Source organism: Colius striatus, chromosome 18, assembly GCF_028858725.1.
Source record: "Colius striatus isolate bColStr4 chromosome 18, bColStr4.1.hap1, whole genome shotgun sequence".
Classification (NCBI taxonomy): Eukaryota; Metazoa; Chordata; class Aves; order Coliiformes; family Coliidae; genus Colius; species Colius striatus.
The window spans coordinates 12,007,512-12,029,724 of record NC_084776.1 but is presented as its reverse complement, the minus strand read 5'-3'; the positions used below and the strand labels follow the sequence as shown (position 1 = coordinate 12,029,724).

Sequence of the window (22,213 nt, the reverse complement as noted above, 5' to 3'; positions counted from 1 at the left end):
CCTCAGGCTTCTCTGTCTTACGTCTCAGCCCCTACTGAGTTGAGTGGTGGGGCTGCTGAAGCAGGCGTGTTGCTGGCTGGGCTGTGTGTCTGTGCCTCGCTGCACACAAGGGTTGTCCATCACAGCACAGGCCCAGCGAGACTCGTGTCACACCGTGTCTGACACAGTGCCCGTGACCTTTCTGCCTTGGGTCTGACCTGCTCATCATCCCAGACTCCTGCAGTCAGTGTGATCTTCTGCAAATGGAAAGTCTCTTCAGGGCATTCATGTCCATTGAGATTTGACTTTTCTTCAGGAGTTGATGTTCCCTTTCCCGTGACTTTGTGAGCCGTGACAGATGGGGGATTTCCCTTTGTGCTCCTCTGGGCTGGCTCTTCAGTGCTCTGGGTTGAGTCACCTTTCGTGTTACCTTCAAACTGCTTACAAAAACACTCAGAATTCTAACCTACAGGAGGCCCACGTGTGCTTTTGCTTCCAGTGACAGAAGTGTTTGTCTCCACTGCCACTCTCTCCTTCCTGCACAAGGTGTCCCTCCCTGTCCTTGGGCCACTCTGTTTGTGATCCAGCTGTGTGCGGGTCCCTGTGGGTTTGGGAAGGTGGCAGCGCAGGTTCCTGGGCAGTGAGACATCCTTCCCTTGGGCCATGACACTTCTGCCTGCCTGCTGCCATCAGCAGCCACAAGGCACTGTGTGATCTAGCAAAGCAACACACAGAGCACAGAGATGGGACTGTGGGTGGAGTGGCCTAAAACACTGAATTCTTTGGTCAGTGTGGTTAGTCTCAGTTCTGAGCTGCTGTTCTCCTCTTCCCCCATTGCACCCTGTTTCCTGCAGTGGGAGCAGCCTTTGTTACACCATTTTTGTTGTGCTGCTATAAGTCAATACCTGTACCTGATCCCAGCAGATACAAAAGCACTTCTCCTTCCTAAACTACTTCCCAGTCCAGATGCTGTCCAGGAGGTGAAGCTGTGTGGGAACACGGCTTTCACTGGTGTGGTCATTACAGTGCAGGTTCACTTTAAAATGTTGGGGCTTGTAACTGCTTAAATCCAAGTGGAACTTGAAGTTTCAGCAGTCTGTGTTTGGAGCCATGCTTTGTATCTTGATTTCATGTTCCCCAGAGGGTACACGTGGGGTGGCTGATAGTCATTAATGCAGATGGTTGGGATTTAATACAGGATGTGATCTTTAGGCAGTTTTGATTTTATAGATGTGTGATGCTTATCTAAAAGTGTGTATTCTTGGCAAGGGTCTCATTTACACTAATTTGAGTGCTGCTTTCTATGGCCCTGATTGACCCCTTTCTACAAACGTGTGTCACCTCGGGAGTTGAACATCCTTACTGGCAATTCCACATGGTGTGTGGCACCAAAGAGGTAGATAAAGGGGACGTCTGGCATCAGGATGTGTGTGGGTTGCTTTTAACCACCAGTTTCTTCTCAATCCTATTTGTGGCCTGGCAGCTGAGAACAAGCTTTACCTCTGCTTCTCCGTGTTTTCTTTCATAGCTATTAACAATCAAGCCAGGTTCAGAGGGGCTCATTCTTCCAGCAGGGACCCACCCAGGGATTTGCATCAGTTCACCAGTTTGACCCATTGGCCACACATAGTTCAGCACAGAACAGGGAACATGAGAACATGCCATGGGAACAGAGAATTGTGTCTCTAACTAAGCTTAATGAGATGGGCTCTCTGGAACCATTTTCAGTACTGTTGGTTTGGTTTCTGAGCTTTCTGCTTTGGTTTTGGTCTTTTTGTTTCTTGTCAGAGATGGGGAAATGCTTTTGTCTAAAGTACCAGGTAGAGTTCAGTGCTGGGTTTGGTTTTGGTGTCAATACTTTCAAGAGTTGGGGAGAAGTCCAAGGAAACTGCTGAGCAGGGCTGGGATGTGGGAGGCTGGAAGAGCACAGTCACTTCCTTGAGCAATTTGACAGGATCCTCCAGAGCAGAACAGTCACAGCCCTGTTTGAAGAGCTTCAGCCTTTGGGGAAGAAAATGCAGTAAAATGGAGACAGGGCCATGGTTTGGTGAGAAGGAGGCTGGGTCACTGGGGTGTGCCTGCAAAACAGACCTGTCCTTCACACACAGCTTGTGTTGGAGCCTCTTTCATGTGCTCTGCCTGCCCTGCTCCTCTTGGCCTGCAGGTCTGGGATGAATCTGGAGGCTCCAACTCCATTGGTTATGCTCCTGTGTTCTGCTTTAATGTGAATACCTGAAGGTTCTGAAAGAAACACTCAAATCCTGTGGCTCCTGCTGGCAGATCCCTGGGATTGCCCTTGAATGGATTGCACTCACTGATTTTTCCTTTCAGAGCTTTGAACTGCAGAGAGATCAGCAAAACAGGGGCAGAGGGGTGTTTTGGTTTGAAATATACTTTAATAGCTTATGCTGGTGGAAACAGATTGTGCTTCAGCACCAGCCCTGTTGCAGACTCTGCAAATCCTGCCTGTTCTTCACAGCTGAACACGGTCCTGCGGCTGCTCCTGCCAGGCCCTGAGGGCTCTGCTGAACGGGGCTGGCTCCAGAGCCCTGTGTTCCTAGCTGACACGGAAAGGAAGAAATGCCATTGCACCTCTGAACTCCAGTAGGAAGCTTAGGCCAACAACTGGGCCTTTTACAATCTAATGAATCCTTTTGTAACATAAAATAGCCTTGTGACAGCTTGCCTTGACCCTCTTGCTCTGCTGCTGGAAGAGCAGGGCTGTGGGAAAGGGGGATGCTGCTCATTCTGCCCCTTTAAGCCTTGCCTGTGGTCAGTCCCTCCCTGAGGAACATGATTTGTACAATCACAGAAGGGTGGGGGTTGGAAGGGACCTTTAGAGCTCATCCAGTCCAACCCCCCCTGCAGAAGCAGGTCCCACCTAGATCAGATCACATAGGAACATGTCCAGGTGGGTTTGGGAACATCCAAGGAAGGAGCCTCCACACCCTCCCTGGGCAGCCTGGGCCAGGGCTCCCTCACTCAAACAGTTTCTCCTCATGTTCAAATAGAACTTTTTGTGTTCCAGCTTTTTTCCATCACCCCTTGTCCTGTCACTGGATACAACAGCAAGTGATGCTCCAGCCCTCCTGTTTCTCCCAGGCCCTACCCACAGGTGGGTGCCTGAGCTTGGTTGAGCTTCAGCGTATACCTGGGCCCTGCAGCTGCAGCAGCATCACGGTCGTGGCCACATGGCTGATACTTAAACTAATGTCATGTTCCATTTGATGGGAGAGGGCTGGTTATCCTCCAGCCCACTTGATGCAAACCTTGGTTAAATTGACCTCCATTTAGGTAGAAAGCAGGCTGCAGCAGAAGCTCTGGGGTGAGGGGCTGGCAGGGCAACCCACGACCAGCTGGGCAGATTCCATTCTTTTACCTAATTTTTGATCCCTCTAAAATGTCCTGTAGCCTTGCAAGCAGTAGAGAAAGAGGGAATGGGAGCTTAAATGTGGTGTGGTCTGTGTTGAGGGATTCCATCATCAGTACAACACTGTTGGCTGCAGCTGGCAGCATTTTCATTGTTGCTGTCACACCAGAACAGATGCCTGGGGGAAACTTCCCAAGTGCAGTGGTGTTTTAATCAAGAACCACGGTCACAGGGTCTCTGGTCAGCTCTCGGGTAACTTTAACAGGAGGGCAGGAGGAATGGGGCAGCAGCAGCTCAAGATGTGCAAAACCTTCAAAGCAAGGTGCAGAAAACTCACTGTTTTTGGTTAATTTCCTTGCTCTTTAAAGCAGCTGCACCTGCCTGGATCATTAACAGCTTTCAGCTGCAACCAGAGGGGATTTGGCTCATCCCTGGAGAGGAGTTTCTGATGCTTTCCTGGGCATTTCCTCCAGAGGGGGGCAGTTGCTGGTTGGTCATTTTACTACTAAAACTGTTAGAAGGTGAGAAGCTTCAGAGCAGATGCTGTGGTGAGTAAATGCTGTGGTGAGTAAATGCTGTGGTGAGTAAATGCTGTGGTGAACCACTGCTGAGGAAGAACAGGAGCTGCTGTTCCTGCTGGACGCTGGACTCACTTCAGTATCATTGTCAACGTCCATGTCCCAGCCTGTATTTCACATACTCCTGCCCTCTGCTTCCATGGATTCAGCTTCAGCCCCCCTCTGTAGTCCAGTCCCCATTTCTTGCCCAGAAGCTCCAGCCACAGTAACTTTGGGAGCATCAGTGAATACAGCAAAATTAGTCACTTTTATTTAAAAGAAATACCATCTTACAAATAAGTGTGCAAAACAATTCCTGTGATTAGATACACGTAAAAGCAACATGCAACCTGGACATCGAAACTGGGGGAGGAGTTAGTCCTTAGTATGTTACATGACACTAAAAGAAACTTGTCAAATGGAGAGAGCTTGCAGCTACACAAGGTGAGGGACAGGGCAGGTCAGAGCTGGAGCACCTGTGACATGAGACTCCCAGGAGTTCAGCCTTCCCTCCCTGGCCCTTGGTGCTATGAGCAGGGAGCTTGTGGCTATTTCAGTTTCTGGTTTAGTACCTTGTGCCTTAGTTGTAGCAGTAAATGTTAATTTCCATAGCACAATTCAGGGCAGGAGCTGCCAGCTCAGTCCCTGACTGTGCCCAGGCCAGCAGCAGGCAGGGGGCAGGGTGCAACATCTCCAGTACAAAAAACAAACCAAGAAGAAAAGTTTGCAAGTTGAAAGCTGCTACAGCGACAGACATCCTCCCCCAGCCTGGGCAGCACTGCTGGCTGTGCAGGGGGCCTGTTCCCTCCTCCCTGGCAGCAGCAGAGGGGTGGGAGGCAGCAGCCAGCACAGCCCTGGCCAGGAGGATTTGAACCTCAAGGGCTGCTCTGGTACAGAAGGACTCGCTCTGCACAGGCAGGAGCTGGGGGGGCTGCCCCTGCCCAGGGGGAAGGTGCCCAAATGTGCCTTCAGCTCCTCTGTGCCCTTTGGCACTCAGTGCTGATCCCTCAGCTCCCTTGGGCAGGGGATGGGAGCAGGGGGCTGTGGCTGCACCCCCTGAACAGCAGCTTCAAGGACAAGCAGGTCCCAGCTCCAGCTGTCCATGGCCCTGTGCATGTCCTCTCCTGTCCCTCCCCACTGTGCTCAGGGCAGGGGGAAGGCAGCATCTGCTGCTCCCAGCCAGGCTGGTAGAGGTTGGTTTGAGGATGATCCAGAGTCTTGCCCTGCCCCAGCCATCCAGGGGGAGTAAAGCAGTGCCTAAAATCCTTTTGTTTTCACATCCCTTTTTCTAAGACCAGTTGCACAAGTGCCCAGGCCGCTGCAGCTGGGGCAGGGCAGGGAGCACTCCCCTGGAACCTAAAGCCACTTCAGAATTTACACAAAGAGAAACCCCGGAGGCACAAGCTGATGGAAAGCCACATCTTGAAGACTTGAGTTGGTGACAGTAACCCAAAGGTATTTTAATGATGAATACTTGCAGAAATGAGAATAAACAGATGTAGTCCACTACTTCAGAGCTTGATGTGATCGTGTCAGGCCAGGCTTCCTCGTGAGGCCTGCTACACTTGATCAGTATCAGCTGTGGAATAGCCAAGGCAGTGCTTCAACCCCTGCACAGGCCTCAGCTCAGTCAGAGCTTGTCATCTGTCATCTCCAGGAACTGAGCATACACATCCCTCGAGCATTCCCCTTTTTGGTTGAATAAGAACTTGTAGTAGCTGCCATCTGCACAGATTGCTGAAACAAAAACACACACACGTGAGCTTCAGCTGTTCCAGAGGTATCTCTCTCTCCAATTAGGGTTTGAAGGGACCCATCCCCCCAGCAGGACCCAGGGTGGTGCCCAGGAGGGCCCCGAGGCCACTGAGCCCCCCTGTGCTGCCCTAACGCTCCTCCCTGCCCCCAGGCACTGCCTCATCTCCCTCCCTGTGCCGAGCTCCAGGCCCCAGCAGAAGCAGACATGCACCCTTGTCTCAGCTGAGCATTTCCCTCCAGCCAAAGCAGCTCTAGAGCCCAGCCAGGGCCTGGGGCAAGCCCCAGTACTTGCCTAAGACAGCATTTGGCTCTGTTCCAAAGGCACAAATGCACGGAGAGCCTGAGGGAACCTGAAATTTGGAAAAACTCCATTTGGAACTGAAGTATTTGGGGAGAAAGGTGGCAGAGGCCAAACTGAAAGAAAAGAAAAAGAGGTAAAACAGCTTAGTACTGTGTGGATGAGTTCATTCAGAACTGGGGGCAGGGGGTCACACTAAGGGCTGCTTGGCACTGCCTTTGTATTCCAGAGAGTGCCAGGCACTGTGTGTGATGCCCCTGCTAAGGACAGCAGACCCTACAACTACTTTTCTGGTCCTTGCAGTTTCAAGTGACTGCAAAAACTGCCAAAATGGTTGATTTTTAGCAGCCTGCTTTATGGAACAGGTCCACAATGTATGGTCATGTTAAGAAGTCCCCACAAACACACCCTGACCCCCCTCACTTGCTGCTGCAGTTCTGCAGCTCAGCCAAGGACAGCAGAGGCTTGGCTGCTGCTCTACAGTCCTAAATCTGCAACTTCCCTCAAGCACAGCACACTGATCTTCCCACCAGCAGCACTGCAGGGATCTGTTACTGCTGCAGCAGTGTTTTAAACTCCACTAGAAGGGTCAGGTCCCCCCCAGCCCTCCCTCCACCTCTTCCCCCTGCAAAGGCTTCAGAAAAGCTCAAGCCCTACCTTGACTGCTTATTTCTTTTAGGGTCTTCTGCTGCAAAAATATGTACTGTGCCATGGTCACTGGATACACAGATGAGGGAAGCATCCTGATTGAAGTTAATACTACAGAGAACACAGACAGTTGCAGCCTTGCTCCAGGCACCTACCCACACCCCCAACCCAGCACACAGCTCTGCCACTGCCCAAGGGGCTGCCAGGCACAGGGGGAAGCAGCTCTCCGAGACCCTTCCCATGCAGCTGCTTTGCTGACAGGAGGCTCAGCCCCTGCAGCAGGGAGGGCAGACCCTCACTGGAGCCCTGGGCTCTGAGCAGCAGGTCCCTGTGGTGCCCCTGTCCCTGGGGGAAGGCGCAGCCTCTGCCGAGCTGCAGGGGAGGATGCCAGGAGCAACACTCCCAGCTCAGGCCAAGGGAAGCTTCCCCACGCCTGGGAGAAGGCTTCCAGCAGTGGGTTAGTCAGCCCTGCCTGGGGCTGTGCCAGGCAGAGCAGCCCTGTGCTGTAACAAACCCCTCAACTCCCATCCTGGGTGTCCTGGGAAGCGTGGGGCTGCATCACTGCGTTCTTCCTCTTGCCGTGGGAAGCTGAAGCATTCTCCCCCAGCCCAGAAGTGGGTCTGGCAATGCCCCTGATTTCATCCCTGCCCCTGTAATATGTGACAGCTGTGTGAAGCCAGGCAGAGGGCAAGTGCTCTCTCCTTGCCAGCACTCAGCAGACAGAAAGCAGCACAGGCCCCCTGGAGCCCCTGGAGGCCTGGCTGGCAGCAGAGCTCTGCCTCGTGCCCACAGTAGCTCCTCTGCTTTGGGAAGATGCCTGGGCTGCAGGGTACCAGGCTGCCTCAGCACTACCCACAACACACAGGAGAAGCAATTCAGTGTACCAGTATATGTTGGCTGCCTGTGATCCTCTTCGTAGCTCCTGGATTAAATGCCCTGATGAAGTATCAAATATTCTTATGAGGGTCCCCTTGAAAAGGAATCAAGCATTATGTTAGGGAAGACAGAAGACTCTATGTCTGTGAACACATCCCAAAATGCTGAGCAGCATGCCCCTACTCCCACTGCTGGGTTTGTCACCTCAGTGGATTTGAGGGAGCCACTTAAATGTTGATTTTTGGGAGGCATCTCAGTTTGCCCCCACGCCATCAATGTTTTGGTACACACAACCTTGTTACTCGGCTGCTCAACTGAGTAAGTTTCTTCCAAGTTACCTTCTACAGCCCCAGTGCAGCCCTGGCAGCAGTCTGCAAACATCAGACTACTGCAAACAGCCTTCAGTGTCCAGCTCTCTGCATCACTTCTCCCCACAGTCAGTACTTTGTTTTGGTTGGTACTGTGCAGTTGTTAGGTATCATCAGGCTGTGGCTGGTTTTGTCTTACACTGAGTTCAGCTGAAATATTCTACAAGTGGTTACTTGCCCATTACCCAAATGTGAGAGCCCAGAGGGAATCCTTCATTTAAGAGTGAGCCAAGCTTGACACCAGAGGTGCAAAACAAATCAGCGTGTCCCAGATAAAGTGATCACTACTTCAAGAGTCCTTTCCTCTGATGCCAGTGGGCATACATTGCCACCTACAGCTCCTGTTAAATACACCTGGTTAACAGATGCAGCTCCAGTCACACACCAGGCAATGTCAGAAACCAGCAGAGGAAAATTCAGCAAGATGTCACCTCAGTTCTGGCTTCAGACACAAGCCCAAGCTGTGTCCTTACAGCATGCTCTGTCTGACAGTTTGCCCATGCCCCTGTTTCAGTTTGAAAGTGCTGCTTGAACCTTTTCCATGCATGGAAAAGGAATGTCTCAGTACTAATTCAGCAGGTCAGTATCAGATTTATCAATGGAGCTGGCAGTTTGAAGAGCTTTGCTTAGAAGACACACAGTAATTCAGTAGAGCCCATGGCTGCAGGGGTGGTTTTGCTGCAAGCATTTTGAGCTATGTGCTGTGCAGCAGAACTCTTCTAAACACACCCTCCCTGGATTAATTTAGCTTGTCCTTGAGAAACTCATTTCAGTTGAGTGCTAGCAAGTTCTCACCTCAGAGGGGTGGGTAAGATGGAACCATTTACCCTTTATTCCTTTGGACACCTGGGAAGCAATCCTGCTCTGGGAGATGAAGCTTCCTGGCAGCCCTCACTGAAAGTCCCACACAGAATGCAGGTCTGTGCCTTGCTCTGCATTCTGCCCAACCTCTGTGCATCAGCCCAGCCCAAAGGGATTTGTGCTGTGCAGTAACTGCAGCTTTTTGGCAGTGCACTGTGTTCTTTATCCCCATGGAACATATGACCACACACAATTTGGTAAATATTCCAAGAATCAGCTTATCATTTACACTCTGTATGAAAACATCTGTGGTTTATGCATGGGAAACAGAGGCAGTGCACCTCCCTCCTGCTCTGGTACAGGAGTGAAGCCAGAGCAAAACTAACTCCTCCAGACTCACTTGCAAGTGAATTAAAGGTTTTTAAGTGGATTGAAGCAGAAACTAACCCAGAGAGGCAGCTCTTTGCCTTCTTCCACTTGCCTTTAACTTTAAAATGAACAGTATGTATTGAAGAACACATGAAATGTAAACTGCTCAGGCCAGATCCCATTCAAACATCACTGAAGAGTCACTGCTACAGTCAGCTAAAACAGAAATGCTCCTTCAGGCAGGGCATGGGGCTTGTGTGGGTACTGTAAAGGAGCAGTGAAAGGCTGAGAGTTCAGGTTACAATCACAAACTTTCCAGTCAGCAACTTCTTATTTTTGAAGGAGTTGCTACACTGGAAATCAGAGGTAGGAGGAGAGAATTCTTACTTTTTCTGATGCTGTTGCAATCCTTGTTCCCTGCAGGTTTAAAGCTATACAGCTCAAGACTCCTTCGTGAGCCGGGATGTCTACGGGCGGCTTCTCGGTGTTGGCGAGATCCACGATCTGCACACGGCCCGTGTGTGTCCCAGGGAACGCAAGGAGAGAGTTATTACTATTGGGACAAAGGACACAGAGACCTAAAAGACAAAAAAAACAAAGAACCACACACACACACATGCACAAAATGAGAGAATAACTGGGTAGTGTCCATAAGCACATCAAGTTTGCAAGTGTAAGTCTGTAAAGTGTCGTCGCTTCAGTGAGCGGACACAGAGGTGGTGGCTGAGTCGGACTGGCACCCCACAGCATCACCTGCCCAACAGAGCAGAGCAGAGGGAAGCAGGGGACAAGTGGCATTTTCACTTGCTCTCATCACTTTATTTCAAAGTAATCTAGTTGTGGTTAACCAAAATCTGGATGGTGTGGGAGGGCAGCTCCATCAGCCCCTTACAGCAAAGCTCCCAAGTCTCCTTTAGCAGCTTGGCACGGGGAAGGGTTTATAAGGGGGGAGACTTTAGTTTCTCCTCCATCAATAAAACTGTTACTGAGTCATGTTTAACTTGGTTCTTTGTAACTTTTTGCAGAGGACTTAAGGTGAGGTAGTTTGGGGGTTGGGCTGTATGATCTCTAAAGGTCCCCTGCAACCCCTACCATTCTGTGAGTCCCACCTCTCCCGGGGTTCTGCTGACACCAAGAAAACTCCTGTAAACAGGCAGCAGAGCAAGGGCTGGGTACCACCAGGAACAGCCCTGGAGTGCATCTCCCACCTGAGCCCCCCCATAAGCCCACCAAACCTGCATCTGGGCTGTGCTGCCCCAGGCACAGGCAGCAATTCCTGCTTCCAGCAGGCTCCTAAACCTCCCCAGGCCTAAGTAAGCTCCTGGTGGAGGGAGCATCATCTGACACCCAAGCTGACCCTTACAATATAACAAGCACAGCCACCACCCCTTGTTCTACTGTCTGGCACTATGAACAAGAGTTTGGCTCCTTTGTTTCTGTAACTGTCCTTCAAATAGCCACAAGCCACTGGCTGCAGGGAGCCCTTCAGTGTCTCCTTCTGCCTGAGTAAAGGAGCCCAACTCCTCAGGCTCCCCATGAGCTTTGGGAGCCTGACCATCCTCACAGGAGGACATGCTTCACACCTGCCATTACACCCCTGCAGTTTAGACCTTCCCTGGCAACCTGTCTTACATGTGCAGCTGATGTTGGAGTACGCTCATCACCCTTCAGGCTCTCCTTCCAGACACCCCCTCTCTCTTCAATAAAACCTATTGCAACAGAACTGTTTCCTTAGGTCAAATCCAAGGCCTCTCCCTCCATTCCTAGCTGGCACCCAGAGCTGCCCCACACCGAACTCAGCCTGTGGCACTACTGCTCAGCCTGGCACAGGACTCCTTCTACTTGTTCCAAAAAAAGACAAAGCCATACCTTGCTATTTAAAAGAATTATATCAGTTTGCTAATGAGTTGCTTTTTGACACTGGAGGGAATAGTTTGCTAAGCAGTTCTGGCTCTGTTAGAACTAAAACAGAGTTTCTGTTTACAATTAAGCTTTCAGCACAAAATACACCAGGTTTGCTGGTCCTTTACAGAAACAAGCATATAGCTCTAACAGAAATCAAATCTAGAACACAACAAGAGTACATGAGAGAGCTTTTCTGTTCCACATATCAATAAACACAAAGGCATCTCCAAAGGATGTGGCTGTAGGGCAGCAAGTAAACTGTTTAATGACCAGGTAGCTAAAGATAAACAGCATGTCAAACCCACAATGGACTTGCTTCCACTCCCCAGCCCACATACTCAACTAACCTTTAGGGTTGTAGCAGGTTTCAAAGACGTGCAGCTGGTGGGGATTGTGTGTGAATGTGAAAACTTTAATCATTGAGTCCAAGACTACCACAATTCTGAAACAGACAAGAAGTTCCTGTGACTTGGGGTGAGGTGAAACAGCCACATAGACATTCATTCAGACCTTGGCAGAGGCTTTTGACTGATTTAGTATGTGTATTCTCCCTCCAGACTCACAGCCTTTCAATAACACAAGCACTACAAGCCTGCAGAGCACTCTTATCCAAAGCTGTGAGAGCAGAGCCCCTCCACCCACATATACACAGACTACAGCTGTTACTGGATGCTCTTGCTCTCCAGATCTGCCTGAATCCCCTTCACATTCCTCCACACCTAGAAAGTCAGCAGGAGCCATGTGAGAACATTCTCCTGCTTTAGGGGGCCAGAAAGCCTTATGGGCTTCAGATAACCTGTACTTGAGCTGTGATCTGTTAACACCCAAAGCCTGTTGTGCCTGTCACTGCTGTGTTAAAGCTGGATCTTTTACTTTCTACCAACAGCTGGAAATGAGTGAGAGCAGTGTACAAAGCCAACACATTTGCTGTACCCACCTATCTCTTCGCAGCTTAACTGCTTTGACTTCTGTAGAAAACTCTATCTCAATGACAGTCTTCTTCTTCAGGTCATCCCAGATCATCACTGTAACAGTACAGAAATGGCATTATCACAGCACGTCTGAAGATCCACATGCTCTCCCTTCAATAGCCTTCTCAGGAGCTAGAAGTTGTTACAAGAGATGCATCCAATAGCTAAGCACTTACAGACTGGCATCCTCTAAGCAGAAGGCATTTAGCTACAGATCAACCCACTCTTTCATGCTGTGGCTCCTGCAGGTAGGAGCTGGCAAACTAACCACAGGAGCTGACAAAAAACCCAATCTTTCTAAGGATAATAGAGGATGGCTTTTTGTTTTGCTCTGAAGGTTATCAAAGAAATAAGGCAGCTGTCAGAAAAAGAAGTAGCATGTTTTGTTACAAAGCTTTTCTGCCTCAAACTGCTGAGCTACAAGAGTCTCTTGGCAAAGTTAACTGTAAGCAGCGGAGACTTTGCTCCCAGGTCTCAGGGACTGGTCACTGCAGGTAACTGCCTGTTAACACTGTAACAGCAGAGATGCAACTCTGCATTTGCTTAAACCTGCTGCAACATCCCCTTCATACAACCTTCAGAATAAGGGACCCCAGCTTAAAGCATTTGGTCTGGGAGTTCTTCGAATCATAGAATGGTGAGGTTGGAAGGGACCTTTAGAGATCATCCAGTCCAACTCCCCTGCAGAAGCAGGGTCACCTAGATCAGGGTAGTTTCACACAGACAGCAGGGCAAACAATTCACCTCAACTCACCTTTGTTAGGTGGGTACTTTGGCTTTTTTCCTCCACCTACTAGAGCTAAATAGTTGCAACGAAACAGCATTTCCACATGGCCAACACCACCCTCTAGAAATTCTGAAAGACAAAGGTATTTTAAATAGAAGTGTCAGAACCTGTTAAAATGTCATCTCATTTTTACCACTGTTAAAAGCTCACATTGTCTGGCACTTCTCTGAGGCACCTGAGAATAGTGGTTTATCTTCCTATCCTGGCTGACCTTAAACACCAGAGAATCCTCTCAGAGTGGGGGTGACAGACAAGAAGTCCTGACTAAAAAGGTGAGGGGGTTGGGTGGGGGTCTTTTTCTCTTCCTTGCTTGATTTTGGGCTGGTTTAAGATTAGGATTCTCAGAGCTGCTGCATTTTTCATAGCAATGAAGATCACCCACAGTTGTCACACAGCTGGGACAGGCCTCATTTTGATATGCAGGAAAAAAACCACAGAGCAAGGTTTCAAAGTTATATTGGAACATGCTGCCTGAGAGGAGATGAAGCAACATCACCATGGCAGCTCCATCGCTTCTGTCACACAGCAGGTTTGTACTTAGGTTTAGAAAGACTGTCCAGTTAGCTCAAATTCCTTCCACAGACACACACAGACACACTTCAAGGCTGGTGTTGCTCTATCGTGCTAATGCTGTGCATTTAGGAAAGTACCAACAGTATTCATTAGTCATGAACCTTTTCCTTTGCAAGGGGATTTGTCTTTATAGACTTGGTGGATTTGAGGAAAGAAGGCAAAGTACACCCATATATAATCAAACTAGAATGTCTAGTGCTGTTCTCTGGAACACACCTGGAGCTGCTACAAGGAGTAACAAGTTCAGTCCAGCTCCAGCAAGCCTCCACTCAATGGTGCTGGAAGCACAGTGCAAGCAAGACAGATCAGATTATGCAGTTTCTCATCTAGAATGCAAGGAAAAGGGGTTTTTTTTGTTTTTAAAGCCTCTCAGCTGCAGAGGAAGCAGAGGAAGATGCCATGATGCCATGCTCATGCTGCAAGTGGAGGCACAAAACACAGCATTTCACAATAAAAGTGCTTTTCTCTGACAATTGCTTGGAGGCTTGGCTTTGTTTTCATAGGTTAGAGCAATGTTTGGCATTTCACTGAGGAGAGGGAACTGAATTAGCAGGAGAGGCCTAGTTGTGGCCTTCAAGTTAGATGAACAGAGTTTAAAACACCCCAGACTTCTACTTCAAAAGCCTGTCCAGCAGTTCCACACTATTGGGTTGCTGCAGGAAAGATGAACAAAGCTAGTGAAGCCATTTCAAAGGTCAAGGAAAGGCTGAAATGTCATGAGAACTCAAGAGAGATCTACTGTCAGAAACAGGGATGGGAGAAAACAGCACAAACATCTGAGGAGCTGAGAGAAAGCACAATGGAAAGATGAAGATGCATGAAGGATAGGAGAAGGGTGATTTGGTTAGACCTTAAGCAGCACCACAGTGCATCTGGATGAGAACATCTATGTTGGGACTTGACTACACAACACTGCAGGCAGGTGCCTGGGAAGACAGTCACAATGAAGCAGAAAAGCCTTAAGATTTTATACAAGTCCTTGTGGTTTCTTCAACAACACTTGATCAGTGAGTTCCCTTCCTGAACAGTTTTACATGGACATCACCCTCTTATGCACAAGATCCTGCTCTGAATTCCATCACAGCATTTAAAGCATGACAGCATGTTGTTATGAAGAGGCAGTGTCAAAAAGTTACCAAACATTTACAAATGATAGGCTGAAACAATTTAAGAACACGCAGTGTGTTCAGAAACTTTGTTAGAACAGACACCTCAGTCATTATCTTTACACTTCTGACAGCTGATGCTTGGATGGGCAACTTCATGGAACTCCTGGATAGGAGAGAGGATGTAACAGTTAAGACTTGGTTTCACACTGGGTGACAGAAATCATTCAAGTAGTCCCAGTTGGAGCTTGTCTATCTCAGGTAGGTAGGTTTGGATTCACATGAAAGATAAACAGCATTTCCCTGTGCAGGCAGTACAATCCAACCTCTCAGAATCCACAGGAGAAAGGTTTCCTGTGAGTCACGTTGCATGTTCATGACAGGAGTCCTGGAAGCATGTCCAGAGCAAGGAAAGGAACTGGCAAGGAAAGTTTTGACAAGGAACTTGACAGGAGTTCACCCTGAATTCTGCTCCTTTTAGCACACTATCAGTCACAGATGATCATCCCAAGACCTGCTGCTTATGGAAGAATTTTACACAAGTACAGAAAACAGCTTGACCGCAAAGCAGTGACTGGACTCTTACAGCACTAGAAAGTGAGAGGATGCCTAATTTCATAGGAATTGCTATTTTAGATACACTTGTCCTCTTACTAAATACTTTCTATCACCACAGGCAGGAAGGGCTGGGAAAGCTGGTTCACATGGCAGCTTTCTTCCTGTATTTAGGGTGAGAGCCACGTGGCTAGGGTTCATTTTCCCTTATTTTGACTCACTTATGGTTGCCTTCTGGCATAAACCCCTCCACCTGCCAATAGAGCTGTTCTAGTAATTTCTGGTCAGATCTGACACAAGGTTTACCACCTTAACATCTCCCAGATCTTTAAGCACACAGAGAACATTAAATTCAGAGCATTAGAGGTCTGAGCTCCCAGTGTTCTTGCAAGCAACACTCTACGCAAGTAAGAGAAGTGTTATGTTCAGATCTCCAGTAAAAAGGCAGTAGCTTTATGGCTACACTAGATCATCCAGATTACTGCACAAGAACAAAACAACTTCTCTTGATGGTACACGATAATGCTGCAGGGAGCAACTCTCCTCTCCCTTATCTCCTATTCAGGACTGCAAACATTAGCAACAGTAACACATCCAGCTTCTGCAAGAAGGTGAGACACTCATCAGCCAGCTTGATGCAAATTAATAGCATCTAAACATCTGACCAGGCACTGGCATAAGTGACAGGCCCTTTGGGACCAGTGTGGACTTTCTCTGTTGAGGCTTTTACTCAAAGCCTTCCAGTGATGGAACAGTGAAAGCTAAGCAAGAATCCTACAGCAAAAACCACCTGAGAAGGAGGAGCTTCCAACACAGAAGTAACATGGTATCATAAGGAAACATTTTACCTTGTTTCTCCTTTTCTTTGAGTGGGTCTGCATTATAAACTCGGAATCCATTTTCCATTCCACATGCAAAGCATCCTGTAGTAAAAAGCACATGTATACACACACATATAGTAACTGTGAGACATGATAAAGAACCAAGCAAGAGCCAGGAGGTTAAGAGAGCATTGCTCAAACTGCATTGTTAAATTAAAGCTGAAGAGCACTTGCAGCCTTTGTGTTTGCAAGTGAAAACTGTTCAAAGGAGTTGTCCTCTCTGCTGACCTCTGCTGCAAGTGGCAAGTTCTCAGTATTCTTTTCAGACAGGTGAGAAAACAGTGTAAGGAAAGGAGAGTAATTCCCAACCCATTGTGTTGTATTCCATGCACTAAAGAAACCTGCAGTTTAACTTCTATGGTGCAACAGTCATTATGAAGCAAAACCCCTCCTTCCTTATCAGATGCAAATTGACACTGATTACAGTGATATGAAGTATGAACCATTGTCCATTTTTCCACAGAAGAGTTTCTCAAACATTCATTTAAGAATGCTCTGCTGAGACCCTGTTGAGTCAGGTGGCAGTAATTACATGCCAATGGCTTCACTCTAAACCAGGGCTGATCAGAAGCCAGATTAAAGTGATCTGGAAAACTCAAGATCTCCAAGGTACTGGAAAGAGAGATGTTCAAATTAGTCTGGTTTTATTCTTATGCATTGCTGTGACTGCAACAATGAAAGGGAGGGGAGACTTTACTCTTAACATAAGGTCTCCATTCCATTTGCTCATGCCCTGGTGACCCATGTTTTCCTGTACACAAGACTGGGTTGGTTTGCTGTGGAGTGATTGTTCAGGAGCTGTCAAAAGGGCTCAGAGAGTAAAAGATTGTTTCAGGTACTCCTGGTGCTAAAGGGCACAAACAGCCAACAATGGTCCTCACAACACAGACAACTCACTGTCTCTGAGGTTTGCATACTGTCAGCTTAAAATAAGCTCAAACTTGCACATGCTCCCTAAGGAGCAAGTGAGGAAGGTTCAATGAATGTCTTCTGCTGCTCACACCTTGATGCAGGGTAAGGTGTCAGAAGAAACAATACAATTGGTGACATCTTATAAACACAGAACAAAATCAATGTTGTCATACAACAATAATAAAAACATCAATACAAAAATGTATAAGTAACTTGCCCCTGACAGCAGCATTAGTTTGAGCATTGCCTCTGGCTGAGCTGGAGTTATTTTCCCATAGAAGCCCATATTTGAAAACTCCACAATTTGGGAAAAGCAATTCAGCCAACTTGAAATTCCTTTTTAACACTTCAAGAGTTTCCTTCCAAGGAGGACTACTTTAAAAGAACAAAAAAAGACACTCAAACAGAAAAATCACACCCAAACAAAACCCAAAAGCAACAAAACCCAGCATCATACACATACTCTGCTTTACAGAGCAGCATCTTATGAGATGGAGGGGAGTGTCTGGCAGCATCCTTTCGGTTCCTATACACAGAATCCCAAGGGCTGGAAGGGACCTGGAAAGCTCATCCAGTGCAACCCCCTGCCAGAGCAGCACCACCTAGAGCAGGGCACACAGGAACTCACCCAGCTGGGTTGGGATGTCTCCAGAGAAGGAGCCTCCACAGCCCATCTGGGCAGCCCCTGCCAGGGCTCCCTCACCTCACAGGGAACAAATTCTGCCTTGTGTTCCTTTGGAACCTGTTCTGTTGCAGCTTGTACCTATTGCCCCTTGTCCTGTCTTTGGCCATCACTGAGCACAGCCTGACTCCAGCCTCCTGACACCAGTCCTTTATGCATATGTAACCATGAATGAGGTCACTCCTCAGTCTCCTCCAAGTTCCAGAGCCCCAGCTCCCTCAGCCTTTCATCACAAGGGAGATGCTCCACTCCATCATCTTTGTGGCCCTGCACTGAACTCTCTCCAGCAGCTCCCTGTGCTTCTGGAACTGAGGGGCCCAGAACTGGACACGATATTCCAGATGCGGTCTTATGAGGGCAGAGCAGAGGGGGAGCAGAACCTCTCTTGACCTATTGCCCACAACCCTTCTAATCCAGCCCAGGATGCCACTGGCCTTCTTGGCAATGAGGGAACTCACACATACAAAGGAAGAATCACTACAAGATCCACCTCTGCATCCTTCAACGCAGAAAGGAAACAAATTGAGAATCTTATTTTACATACAGTCACTCACAGAGTCAGACCCAGTGTACAGGCCTGTTCTACCAATACAGCCCTTAGCGAAACAGTGAAGAATAACACACACAGAACCTACTCTCCCAATGCAAGAGACTCCCAGGCACAAACCTGTAATAAATTCAGTGCAAAAAAAGTCTTGTTTAGATGCACAAACATACCTAGAGACTGACTAATGAGGATATAATAATTAGAGAAATATTAAGCCACACATTGGAACAGGTGGTATGAAATTCCCTCTGTTCATTCCACTTCCTCCATTCCCAGTGCAGCATTCTTTACTTTGCTCTGTAAGTAGAGTGCAGTGTGTTGGAATCACAGTGCTGATGAGCTGCTCTGGCATGACAAAGAAATGTTTCTCTCTACACCAAACAAGATGGTATGGGATGAGAGCTGATGTGTTCCTGGCAGCTGTGTTGTGTATCCATATCATTATTTTCCCAGCACCAGTTTTGTAACACAATATTATATTTCCAGGAGAGGAGTGTTGAATTGTTCACTAAAAAAAGACCACTGAAAAGTTTCACTGGTGTTAATACCAGCAGCCTATATCAAACCCAGATGGAGCACTCCTCATGCAGGCAAATGCGGCCACTGCATCTTCCTGTAGCTACAGCATCTCTGCAGGGCTCAGCTCATGACTAAGATGTGGGCTGCTTTTATTATCTTGGGAATATCTACATTTTTAACTGGAGACAATACACCAGAACTGAGGGAACATGAGTCATCCTGATATTCTCCACAGCCAAACCACTACTGACAGAGGTGGGAAGTTCTCAGTCATGGCAAGCAAGGAGAAAAGCCATACAGGCAGATTTCTGCTACTCATTCAACTCTAAGTTACAGAACAGCTTTGGAGCCCAGTGCTTCCCGTTTGGCTGATCCCAGCATTTACCAGTGTGATCCCAAATTCAACAGCTACAGCCTGTAAACTCTCAGTGTGAGGGAGGTGGAGAAAGGCTGCCAGAAGAGGGAATTGCTGCAATAGCAGGAAAGCTTCTCTCCACAGGAAGTTCACATCTCATTTCAAGAAGGGACAGACATGCTGTCAGAGAGGCACTGACACAGGACAACTCAGATAACTAGTACAGAATTACTACCCTTACCACAGCTCTGCTTGTTCATACAGTACTAGTTGACAACAGTCCCAATGAGGCCACAGTGAGTTTTGCTTGTTTTTTCTAAAACCAAAAGAAAAAGGCAGGGTTCAATTAATGACCATCCTAGAAGAAGGAGGCATGCTGACATGAAGAGGTCTGCAGGCTTTAGGACTAAAGATCCAGAAGATGCAACAACAAAGCCTGGGGAACTGACTGTGGTGTGCACAGTCCCTACCATGCTCGTTTTCCTTGCTAGAGAGAATTTTCTCTAAAGCCATAAGAGAACACAGAATCTTACTAATGTTGATGGAGTCCTATAGCTAAGCATTTCACTCCCCTAAAGGAGACCAAACAATGTCACATGTCTCAACACTGAAACAAGCCACCCCTCAGTTTTCAGAGTACCTTTAGACTACCTCAGTGGCAAAAGAGAAAGCTGTCAGCAATTTACACACTTACTTTCTGTTATGGCCATTTAATAAGATGTTTTGTCTGTTCATTTCTGTAGAGCACTCCCAAAAAGATTAGAAGAAGGCCTAAATTCAGGAGTACATCAGCTTGAAATTAAGAATCTGAAGTCAGACTACTCTGGTTTAAAATGGCTGAAAACACCTGGCAATGTGAGCCTTCTGTTTTTTCTTTTTCATGGGGGTTACATGGTTTATTTTCTAATTTAAAACCAAGAAGTGACAAAGGCACCCAATATAGAAACACAGGAGCTCTCAAAACAGAGCAAGGGAAGCACAGTTCAGGAACAACTGCAGATGCTAGCTTTAGCACTTGCCAGTCATGGAATTAAGACTTGGAGAGACTTATTAGATCGTTCCTCCCATCTTCTCATCATTATGGGATGGGCTAGTCTTAAATTACTAAGAAATTAGGTTATTGTGACAATACATGCAGACATCCACGCTACTCAGCTTCAGCAATCAAGTGACTTGTATTTCTATTTTTGGTAGAAGCAATAAGGAAGAAGTGAGCTTTTCCTCTTATCTGCTTTTCTTTGAGCAGCCAAAGAACTACCCAGCCTTTAACATTTCACAAAGACTCTAAGCAAGTAAAAAGTCAGCGTGCTACCACCAGTTCAAAAGTCATGGTTCCTAAGCAGGAGGAGCTCCAGGAGCCCTGGGATGTGACATTGTTCAAAATGAAGTGTTGATTTTGCATTTATTTCTACAGAATTTAAGGAAGCCTTTACAACAGAGAACAAGTTTTACATGCTAAAATGATGCACATATCTTCTTACACAGTTTTCTTTATAACCCAGCCCCCTCACAGGCCAAGCATCAAATATTACTGCTTCATTACAGACCCCTGGAGATTTGAAACGAAGCTCATCTTCACAAGTCTCTTTTTCCATCTCTGTTGCAAATGCAAGATGAAAACAAGTGCAGAGCTGCTGAAAAACAGACTGTTCTATTGCTTTCAGGTCAACAGGAAAAAAGAAAAGGAAAAAAGAAAGCTCCCTCCATTAACATCAGAGGTGTCAGATTAAAGTGAACAAACTCATTCGTGTTTACACACCAACAGCATCAGCAACAGGTTTATGAGCTACAGTCTACAACGACAGAAGCTGCAAGACTTAAGCAAGAGTATTACTTATTGAGACAAAAGGATGTTACAAAATCATGACCTTCTATTCCTTATTCCACAAAAAAAGACACTTACTCATAAGCCTGGTGCTATTTTTGTACTGCAAAAGCAAGATGAGGCATATGCAGCCCCTTTCTAGAAAGGGGTCTTCCTTTTTGTAACAAAGGAAAAAGACAAGCCATTCAGCAAAGCTTCTCCATGGCCCATGTAGCTGCACTGGTCTGACACCATGATTACTTTTAATCATTATTACCAAAATACAAATTAAGCCAAAACAGTTACCCCACTAATTCTGGGTGCAAAGTACCCCGAAAAAGGGATGTTTTGTGAGTGACCGTTTCAGTAATGCAGTCGCAAAAGAACATCCCTTTAAGCACAGGTTTTAAAGGCGGACTTGTAGAGCTACACAAGGAAAGCTTGCACGGCTTGCAGCAAGTAACAAATCACTATCTGAGAGGCAGATGTATTGGAAGACGCACATTAAACACCGCTGTGCCTTCCCCTCCCCACGGCCCCAGCAGTCTCTCCGAAGAGGCTGGGCACACACAGCGGCACAGGAGAGCTGGAACAGCGGCCGAAGGGTTCACCCTCACCCCTGCACACACAGCCCAAAGCAGGGGCTGCCTCTGCCACAGCCAGACCGGGGGCAGCCTGTTCCGCCACAGCGGGGGGAGAACTGGGAGACAGGCGAGAGGCCCCGCCCGCGGCACGGGCCGCCCCACCGCATCCCGGCCCCTCGCCAGGCCCAGGCCCGGCTCCGGGGCGTCAACCTCCGCGGGGCTCACACCCCGCTCCGCCTCACACCGGCTCCCGGGCCCGGGCCCGCGCCCGCCCGGGGCCTGCCCCCGCTCCGCCCGGGGCCCGCTCGCCGCCTCACCGTGGTCCTGGTTGAAGCCGGCGTAGAGCAGCCCGTTGCCGTGCGGGTTGGCCGGGAGCAGGTTCATGGTTCCAACACCTTCGCGTCCGTCCGCCGCCCTTAAACCATGGCGGCGCGCGCCCGCCTCAGCCCCGCCGCGGAGCCGCCCGCGCCGAACCGAGCCGAGCCGAGCCGAGCCGAGCCGAGCCGAGCCGAGCCGAGCCGAGCCGAGCCGAGCCGAGCCGCGGCGGACAGGCCGGCGGCTGCTTCCGACCCCCGCAGGCAGCGCCGCCGAGCGCAGAGCCCAGCCACCCACCAGGAGGAGCGCCGAGCGATCGAGCGGCGCCGCGCCCCGCCCCTGCGGCCGAGCGGGGAATGGCGGCGCGCGCGCGCCGCTGAGGGACGGGCACGGCGGGTTGGGCCGGGCCGGGCCGGGCCGGGCCGGGAGGAGGACTGGCGGCCCCAGCCCGACGTGGCTCTGAGGAACGCACCTCGGGGGGGTTGCTCCCGATAGGATACGCCCCGAGGGTCGCGCAGGCGCGGCCCCGCGCTGTGCCCCCCGCACGGGCCCCGCCGCCGCGGCAGAGCGGAGCCCCCACCCCACAGGACCCTGCGGGGAACGGCCGCGGGCTCCTCTGCGATGGGTGACCCCGGGCTCCGACCGCCTGTGGGAATGTGACTTCTGCTCTAGTGTAGACTTGTGTTTGGAAACAAA

The 22,213-nt window shown here is 48.8% G+C and overlaps 1 protein-coding gene across 4 annotated transcripts; it reads right to left on the bottom strand.

Annotated features, from left to right (window-relative positions):
• Window positions 1-4,155: 4,155 nt before the first annotated feature.
• On the bottom strand, window positions 4,156-21,745 carry WDR45B (WD repeat domain 45B). Of its 4 annotated transcripts, XM_062010489.1 has the most exons (11): window positions 21,520-21,737; window positions 19,056-19,130; window positions 15,767-15,841; window positions 12,652-12,753; window positions 11,864-11,951; window positions 11,274-11,368; window positions 9,409-9,599; window positions 7,492-7,577; window positions 6,617-6,718; window positions 5,954-6,075; window positions 4,156-5,643 (listed from the first exon to the last, which is right to left on the bottom strand). In XM_062010489.1, the coding sequence occupies exons 2-11, from the start codon at window positions 19,072-19,074 to the stop codon at window positions 5,537-5,539; spliced, it is 987 nt and encodes a 328-aa protein (XP_061866473.1). In that variant the 5' UTR covers window positions 19,075-19,130; window positions 21,520-21,737; the 3' UTR covers window positions 4,156-5,536. The 4 variants fall into 4 exon arrangements, with proteins under 4 accessions (XP_061866473.1, XP_061866472.1, XP_061866474.1 ...); XM_062010488.1 differs by lacking the exon at window positions 19,056-19,130; XM_062010490.1 differs by lacking the exons at window positions 15,767-15,841; window positions 19,056-19,130.
• Window positions 21,746-22,213: the final 468 nt, after the last annotated feature.

What these genes read in the sequence shown, in the direction of transcription:
- WDR45B (XM_062010488.1), bottom strand. Translation starts at nt 21,586, where the DNA reads ATGAACCTGCTCCCGGCCAACCCGCACGGCAACGGGCTGCTCTACGCC. An exon ending in CGGCTTCAACCAGGACCACG is followed by an intron (nt 15,842 to 21,519) that starts GTGAGGCGGCGA and finishes TTTTTACTACAG; the next exon opens with GATGCTTTGCATGTGGAATG. An exon ending in GTTAAGCTGCGAAGAGATAG is followed by an intron (nt 11,369 to 11,863) that starts GTGGGTACAGCA and finishes TGTCTGTTTCAG; the next exon opens with AATTGTGGTAGTCTTGGACT.